The 9,602-nt window shown below is 35.3% G+C and overlaps 1 protein-coding gene across 1 annotated transcript; it reads left to right on the top strand.

The window, feature by feature from the left end:
- Positions 1–2,139: 2,139 nt before the first annotated feature.
- On the top strand, positions 2,140–9,037 carry L1TD1 (LINE1 type transposase domain containing 1; the record flags this gene model as incomplete). Its single annotated transcript, XM_081058039.1, has 4 exons — positions 2,140–2,967; positions 5,592–5,911; positions 6,023–6,938; positions 8,780–9,037. 4 exons carry the CDS (start codon positions 2,140–2,142, stop codon positions 9,035–9,037), a joined length of 2,322 nt encoding a protein of 773 aa, XP_080914165.1.
- Between the last annotated feature and the right edge of the window lie 565 nt (positions 9,038–9,602).

The following is a 9,602-nucleotide window of genomic DNA, read 5'->3' as shown; positions in this document are numbered from 1 at the left end:
GTACAATTTTGCCCCGATTTTCAGTTTTCTTTGGCATTTTGCTTTATCAGTATCTTTTGCAGGACATATAGAGCAGTCTTTGTGTATTAATTGGGAGAGCTCTGTGCTTTTCTTAATGACTTTCAATTAAAAAAAAACACAGAAGCACATTCAAGCATAAAAAAAGAACTCTCATATCCACCACCAGGATTCAAAACAAGCATTTCCTCCATATGTCTCATCTATTCCATTGCTGAAATATTTTAAAGTAAATCTCAGACATTTCATTACGCCCTTAAAAATTTAAGTATCTATTTCTTAAAAAATAAGGACGTTTTCTTAAATAACTACAATTTATCACAACTTATAAAATTCTTATTCCTTAATATAATTTAATACTCAGTCCATATTCAACATTTCCTGTTCTTCTATTATAATAATACAATTGATTTATAAACCGAGATCCAAATAAAGGGCACATAGTTCTTAGTCTCCTAAACTAGAACAGGCGCTTCATTCTCTGTCATTAAAGTATTGAGGCCCTGTAGAATGTCCTACCCTGTGGACTTTTCTGGTTGCTTCCTCATAATTACCTTGATTAACTTCAGGTACAATTCTGATGCTGGATTTTTTGTTTATATCATAAAGAGGGATAAAATGTGTAACTAATATTGATTTTACCATTTCTCTGACTTCATCAAGATCGTTAGTATACCTTTTCCCTCTTCACCTCCTGTCACTCATAATTTGTTCTTTTACCGTAATGGATGCTAAATTCAAGATTTATTTTTAAGTTCAGTGGTATTAAAAACATTCATATTGTGCAATCATCACCACCATCAATCTCCAAAACTTTTTCATCTTTCCATACTGAAACTACCCATTAAACACTATCTCCCTATTCCCCACTTCCCCCAGCTCCTGGCAACACCATTTTCCTTTCTCTGAATTTGATTATTTTAGGTACTTCATATTAGTGGAATCATACAATACTTGCCCAATGACTGGCTTATTTCACTAGTGTAATATCTTCAAGATTCATTGGTGTTGTAGCATGTCAGAATTACCTTTTTAAGGCTGAATAACTGAATGTATACTGGGGGTGCCAAAAAAAACGTATACAAGTGGACACTTTGGTCAACATTGCTGAAGCAGTAGTTCGCCGTAATCAGAAGTGTCTGGATGCTGATGGTAACCACTTTTAGAACTTCTCATAATTGCAGAAGTCAAACATGACTTGTATTCATTTTTTGTTATCAGTATATAATGAGTACTACAATTTTAAGTTTTTTCCATTCTTAAAATGTGTATACATTTTTTTGGCTCCCTCTGTCTACATTTTGTTGATTCATTCACCCTTAGAAGGGCACTTGGGTTGCTTCCACGTTTTGGCTGCTGTGAATAATGTGACTGTGAATGTGCATGAATAAATAACCTAGTCCCTGCTTTCAATTCTTTTGAGTCTGTACTTAAGTGAAATTGCTAGATCATATGGTAATTCTGTTGAATTTTTTGAGGAACCCCTATTTTCCATATCGAGTTACCTTGTATTCTTGAATAAACCAGCTTGATTTTGGTGTATTATTTTATTTTTTTATTTTTATTTATGTATTTTATAATGAGCATTGACAACTTTTGGGGGGGGGAGCAGATATTGGGGAACAGTGTGTTTCTCCACAGCTCATCAGCTCCAAGTCGTTGTCCTTCAGTCTAGTTGTGGAGGGTGCAGCCCCGCTCCAAGTCCAGTCACCGTTTTCAATCTTTAGTTGCAGAGGGCACAGCCCACCATCCCATGCAGGAATTGAACTGGCAACCTTGTTGAGAGCTCCCGCTCTAACCAACTGAGCCATCTGGCCACCCCCAAGCTTACATTCTTGATTAGAGTGTCTCAAGATAAAGAATTCTTCAGTAAACAATCTTATTTTTTTATATTTCAGGTGATAATTTTAAGAGTTTTGAATTTGGAGTCCAGCAGGCTTGATAAAGCAAAAAGTACTCTTTGGGATAAAACTATCCAGTTTTGACAACATATTCACAATGTCTAGTGTACAATCAAAAATTCCTAGACTTGCAAAGAAACAAAAAAATATCACCCACATGGGAAGAATTCAGTTGATAGAAATGGAAATGGCTCAGATATTGGATTTAAAATACGAAAACATGTCAACAGTTATTATGAAGAAGTTTGAAGTCTTGGAAAATCTGGACTTAATGGTTGAAGAGATAAGGGAATCTCTTAAAAATGATGTAAAGGAAATTTTAGAAGTAAAAAGTTCAATATCTGAAATGAAAAATCCAAGGAATTCCAGTACCAGAAAAGAGTGGCAACAGATAAAAAATACAGCCTCAATAAAAACAGGATCAGTAGAGAAAACAGAAGGAGGAAATGATAAAATAGTTCAGGATGTTGAAAATTTGATCTTTAAAAGGAAAGAAGTAATTGAGACGAGTAGCAAATTAGACAAAGCTAAAGAGTACAATACTGACCAAGGTAAGGAATTGTCCCAGAATGAATCGCAAAATCACAAAATCATGCAAAGTGTGGAAGAAGACATAAGTAATATAGACGACAGAGGTAGAAATTGCAACATCCATATGGAAGTTACTGGAGAGGATGTTCTAGTCAAAGAAATGAGAGAGGAAAAAACCCCTCAGAACTTAAAGAATAAAGAGAAAATTCTAAAAGTCTCCAGAGAAGATGGAGCAGTACTCACACTGGCAGGAGACTTGTCATCAGCCACACTGGACGTTAGTAAGCAATGGGGTAATGTCTTCAACATTCTGAGGGAAAATGATTTTGAACCTAAATTTTTATGCCAAGTTAAATTAGCATTTAAATGTGATGGTGAGATAAGGACTTTTTCAGATATGCAAAGCCTCAGCAAATTTACCAGCCAAAAATCTTTTATGAAAGAATTACTGAAAGGTATAATCCCACAAAATGAAAAAATAAAGAAAGGAAGAAGATATGGGATTCAAGAAAAAATGGTAAGCATACAAATCTGTAGAGCTTATGTATAAAATATAAGTAATAGTTGGTAAAGTTATTTTGAAGGTTAAATCAATTTTTAAGAAATAATTTTTTTAAAGTAAAAACATAACATTAAAAGTAATGATTTAAAAACCTTTTTATTTTTTAATGGGTAATGTTGGAAGCTTGGGAGAAGTAAGAAAGAGTTAAGAGTTGTTTGAGTGAAGATTGTACATATTCAATCCAGACATTGATAGAAAACATTATGTTAAATACATAAGTAAACAGAACAATAGTTTTCAAATCATTAAAAAGGAAATATAGAAACAAATAATTGAATGAATTAATCTAAAATCTCTCATGCAATGGGAATTATAACAATATCAAGTATAAATAATTAGGGTCAATTTTTAATGTATAAAGTAGTCTTGATAAGTCCTTTTCATTAGCAATCAGGGAAATGCAAATAAAACTATTTTACCACAGCCTATTGTAATGTTGATTGATGTTAACATCTAACTTTTATCCATTTCAATGTATAAAGGTTTTTGTTTCTTATGTCATTAGAGTATATTCCCATGTACTTGATTCATTAAAAACACTTTAGCTCATTTTCTGAATATTTTTTATAATCCCAGCCTTAAAATATATACTGTATGGATTTCTCTTCTCTCTTTCTCTCCATATATACAGAGGGTGCTTAAAAAATGTATACACATTTTAAGAAAGGAAAACTATTAAAACTGTAATAATATATATTGATACCAAAAGATGAATACAAGTCACATTTGACTTCTGCAATTACAATTACTTGACTTGTTTGGGGACCCAGGCCCTCAAAGTGGTTACCATCAGTGTCCAGACACTTCTAATTATGGCGAACTACTGCTTGAGCAATGTTGACCAAAGTTTCCATTTGTATACATGTTTTTGGCACCGCTGGTATATACTGGGGGTGCCCCAAAAATGTATACAGATGACTTGTATTCATCTTTGGTTATCGGTATATATCGAGTATTACAATTTTAATAGTTTTTTATTTTCTTAAAATGTGTATACATTTTTTGACAGTGTGTGTGTGTGTCTGTCTGTCTGTGTATGTGTATTTAGGTTGAGTTGTGTATGGTGTAACATAGTCCAATTTCACTGTTGCATGTGACTAGTTTTTCTCATACAACTTATTAAAGAGGTTATCCTTTCCCCATTGTATATTCTTGTTTCCTTTGTCATAAATTAATTGACCTTATATGCATGAGATTGTTTCTGTATTCTGTTCTGTTTCATTGATCTATGTGTCTTTTTTTATGTCAATACCATGTTTTGGTTACTATAGCTTTCTAATATAGTTTGAAATGATTATCAGACATTCACTAATATAGTTTGAAAGCCTCCAGCTTTATTCTTTTTGCTCAAGATTGCTTTGGGTATTTGAGATCTTTTGTGGCTTCATACAAATTTTAGGAATGGTTGTTCTATTTATGTGAAAAATGCCGTTGGCACTGTGATAAAGATTGCATTGAATCTCTAGGCTGCTTTGGATAGTATGGACATCTTAATATTAATTGTTCCAATCCATGAACATGGAATATCTTTCCATTTATTTGTGTCTTCAGAGGTCTGTATTCTTAAGCCAATATTTTTGATGGGTTTTCAAAAGAACACCTAGTTCCTCTGCCCTTCCAATATTTTTAAGTGTAATCTCTGTGCAAAATGAGAATCCAGAATTAGAAGATACACTTGAATCAACAAATTTTATATTTGAGTATCAGCATTTAATTTGAAAAATTAGCTGTTCTCCAGAGACTTACACAGATGAGGCAGCTAACATGTCCTGGAGATAGCAATGTTGAAGGACAAATAGCAGTCAACCAGCCACAAACAGGACAGTCTTTTCTAACAGAAGGAATGGTAAGGGAAAAACTCAGGGGCAAGCAAAAGGTTTCAAGAAATATTAAGAGCCAACATTTACATTGTAGACATTGTCTTAAGCTCAGTACCTAGATGGCCTTATTTAAGCCTTTTGACAATCTGAGGTAGTGTTATCATCAGACCCTGTTTCAGAAAGAAAATTGAGGTACTGGTAGCAAACGTGGCAACTGGATTTGAACAAAGCAGACTTGAATTGAGCCTGTCCTTCTAACCAAAACATGCTTTCCTTTTAGTTAGAGTTTGAACTGCAAGTGGGGTCTTTAAAACTTAAACATTTTTGTCTTTGGGGGAAAGGTAAATATGTGTGTGGGTGTTTTTGTTGTTATTTTGTAATCTTCCTAAAGTGAGGTAACAAGGTCTCTTTACCATTTCTGCATTATGACTACCAGACATTCACTAATAACAGGCTATTACCTAGAGTCAGTCATGCCCAATAAACTAAGGGTTGTGAATGTAAAAGGAACACAGTAGATAAAACCTCATGGAAATTTGTTGCAAGTACTATACAAGAAATTACAATTGTGATGGGATAATCAAGAGTGGAAACGACTTGTTTGGGGACCCAAGCCCTCAAGAAAAAGTCATATTTAAACAATTTTCTACATATTTGGTAATTGTCAACATAGCAGTCATATTAAATTTACAGAGTGAAAACTTTTTTAAAAGACACATGATTTAAAGAAATAACTTTCCTTGTTTTTCTAACTTTCAGGGTAAAACTCTAATAGACTCAAAACATGAATCTGGGGAAACAAACAATGATGGCTTGAACTTTCTATTTGTTAAAGAGGTAAAAGTTGCTGAACCAGAGGAGGAGGCTCAGGAGGAAGAGTCTTCAGAGTGGAATGAAAAAGAACCCCTTGAGGAAGAGGCCTCAGAGCCAGAGGAGGAAGAAGATATCTCAGAGTTTGAAAAGGAAGAAGAGGCTTCAGAGTTACAGGAGGGAGAAGAGACAGAGCTAGAGGAGGATGGAGAAGAGGCCTCAGAGTTGGAGGAGGAAGAAGAGACCTCAGGATTGGAGGAAGAAGAAGAGTCTTCAGGGCTGGAGGAGGAGGAAGAGGCCTCAGTATTACATATGGAACAGCACTCAACCTTTCAGCATCATACTATGGTAAATACAAAACATGGAGTTGAAATAGCCAGTGGTAGCATGGAGGATATTATAATTAAAGAGGTAGAAGAGTCTGAGCAAGAGGAAGAAGACTCAGACTGGGAATTGGAAGTGTTCTTAACATGGGATGAAGGGAAAGACCTTGATGTAAAAAAGGTTGAGAAAAAAGAGGCCTCATATGGATTTAAAGAAATTGCTCGTTATTTGGCTTCAGAGTCTGAGACGAAAGAAGTGAAACAGCAGATGGTACAAAAAATCCAGAACAAAGAGGAAACAGCTATACCCAGAAATAAAGGAATTGGGACACTCTGTCCAACTTTACATTGGGACTCTTCTTCAAAATCTCTAGAGATAAGTTCTGATACACAAAAAAAGCATTCATGTACAAATTTGAGTACTTCATCAGGAATCACCAAACTTTTAAGGAAAACTGAGAAAGAGAGACACAAAACTCTGCAAACAAAAGAGCTAACATCTAAAGAAACAGACTTAATACAAGAAACAGAGGAAAACTTTAGAAGAAGTGTAATTCATTTCTTCAGAGAGATACAAGAGGATATTGGAAATATTAATAATTACCATCCAGAAGTCCTAGAAATAAAAAAATCAATAGCCATTCTGAGTAGCAGAATAGACACACTTGAAGAGAGAATGAGCAATCTAGAAGATCGAATTGAAGAATTCCCTAAGGATACAATGCAAATGGCCAAACAGATAATAATCAAAGAAAGAATAAGAGACATAGAGGATAGATCCAGAAGCTCAAACATCCGTTTGATAGGAATTCCAGAAAAAGATAATAAAGAGAACGGAGCAGAGGAAATAGTTAAAGAAATAATTGAAGAAAACTTTCCAGAGCTAAAGGAAGACTCCAGTCTTGAGATTGTCAGTGCCTACCGAGTACCCTGTAGAATTGATGAAAAGAGACTCACTCCTAGACACATCTTGGTGAAATTTCAGAATTACAATGATAAAGAAAAAGTCATATATGCTTCCAGAGAGAAAAAAGACATAACCTACAGAGGAATAAGAATCAGATTGACAGCAGACTTATCATTGGATACTCTGAATGCTAGAAGTCAATGGGGCATTATCATAAAAGTTCTGCAGGCAAAAGACTTTAAACCTAGAATTCTATATCCAGCCAAATTGGCTTTTGATTTTGAGGGTAAAACAAAGGTATTTTTTGATATAGAAGAATTCAGAAAGTTTGTTTCTTGTACACCCTCTTTGAAAGAATTACTGGAGGATATATTTTAACAATCCAGGGTGAGTGTAAACATATATGCACAATACATATTTTCTTTACACACCAAAAATCAACAAGGAAAATTGGAAAATAAAATGCCACATTTTTACCCAGGAAGATGGACAGCTAACAGCATACTTGGGGATGAAGGGAAAGGAAGGTTATAGATATTACCTTGATATTGGTAAAGTTAAAGAATGTATTAAAATTTTTAATGATAATCCTAGCTTATGTATGAGTAAACTTTCTAAACAACTGGGATGAGAGGGAATCTGTCAGTGTAACCATAGACAAAAGGGTTGGGGGAAAGTAATACAAGTGCCTAGAAAAAAAGATGGCAGGATGAGTTAGATAGAAAAAATGCCAGAGTTGAACTCTTATCAAGAGAAGGATATTTTATCACTATAATGTGAATCTTGAATCTCTATTAAACTTTTTTCCTTTGAATATACAATTTTCTTGTTAAATCTTTTTATATTTTACATTTTCCAAAATAGTTTGTTATGATATAATTTTTACATTTTATTGCATAAGCCCATTCAGTGAAGACATAAAATCCCTTCCCTATAATGTTGGACATTAGTGTGTTCTCATTTGTTAAATACTGAATGAAATGAATTGATTTGCAATGCGTAGATAACCAAGAAATTAAGGAGAGGAGAAGGGTATAAACATTTTGTGACTTGTTACAAGGACTCATTTAATCCCACATTCAATTCCACCACCCCTTCCCCTCCCCCAAAATGTATCTTCTGTCCAGCATTTGAAACCAGCTTTTCTTAGTTCAGCTGTTCCAACTCTGGCTTTCAAGAACCTTCTGTATAACACTTCCTTTACTTCGGTATATCTATCTGCCTTTGAACTTCTGTGTGACCCCAGGAAAGTTACTAACTTCTCTTGAGTCTCAAGTTCCTTCTGTAACGGGTAATTCCTTCAGGCTTTTTGTAAAAATTCTGTGAGGTGTTGTGCCCAACACAACAAGAATCCTCAGTAGATGGGACATCTGCTTCCTGACCTACAGATCCAGAGCAAGGCTGGTTGCCCTCCTCGCTGTTGTAGATTTTAAAGTGAGAACCACAGAAGGCCATTTTCATATGGATTGGAGGTGGGTGGGTCAGAAAACGAGAAAATAATCATAGTTACTCCATTATATTTCTGCTGTGTTGATTTGCTTTGGCTTATGGGGTTTGGTTTCTTTTTTACACTGATTTTTTAAAATAAAAATAAAAGGACTTTTTGCTGTTTACTTGTGAAATAATACAAGAAGTTGCAAAAATAGTACAGTCCCACATACCTTTCACCTTGTTTCCCCCAATAACACCTTATATAATAATAGTACAATATACAAATCAGGAATTTGACATTAGTACAATACTATTAAGCATGTGGTTTATGTGCCCACTATAACAAATTACTACAAACTTGATGGCATAAAATTTTCTGGCTTATGCCTCTAGCCCACTTTGGCTAGGCCCATTCTCTTCCCTATGAACATATTACTAATAAACCCTGCTTGCATACTAAAAACATTTTCTCCTAGCTATGGGGTTCAGAAATCCAAAATCTTATCCCTGGACTGAATAAAGGTGTCAGCAGAGTCCTGCTCCCTCCAGAGGCTCTGGGAGAATCGGCTACTTGCCTCTTTCAGCTTCTGGTCGTTACTGGTACTCCTTGGCTACGTCACTGCAATCTGCCTATTTCCTTCGGTGGAATCTCCCTCTTCCTCATAAAGGTGCTTGTTACTGCATTAGAGTTCACCCGGATGATCCAGAGTAATTCCCTATTTGAAGATTTTTAACTTAGTCACATTTGCAAAGTTGCTTTTGCCATATATAAGGTAAAAGGCACAGGTTCCAGAGATCAGGACCAGCTATCTTTGGGGGCTATTTAGCCTCGTACATGAGACTACAGGCCTCACCAAGACCACCAGGTATTATACATGTGTATATAGTTCTCTGCAATTTTACCTCCTGTATAGATTTATGTAACCACACTCAAGAACTGCTCACCACCAAGGAATTCCCTCATGCCACCCTGACACCTCCTTGTATCTGGCTCTTAAGCCCTAACCAGCACTAGGTAATTTCTATAATTCTGTCATTTCAAAAATGAATCAAACAGTATGTAACCTTTTGAGATTGGCTTAAATTTGCTATTATGTCTTTGGCATTTAGATTGTTAGAAGTTGCCGGAGCCCTTTTTCTTAGTTCCCAGCTAATGAACATACCCCAGGAAGATGTGAGGACCATTTGGGGTTTACATGGGTGTCCAGTATTTTGAGAAGGGCGTAGCAAAGGTCTTAAGAGCTAAGAAACAGCTGGGGGTGAAGGGAATGTGAGCTGGCTCACTGGCTGAGGAAGACT

Source organism: Rhinolophus hipposideros (genome assembly GCF_964194185.1).
Source record: "Rhinolophus hipposideros genome assembly, chromosome: 8".
In the NCBI taxonomy this organism is placed as follows: Eukaryota; Metazoa; Chordata; class Mammalia; order Chiroptera; family Rhinolophidae; genus Rhinolophus; species Rhinolophus hipposideros.
This window is presented reverse-complemented; position numbering and strand designations above follow the sequence as displayed.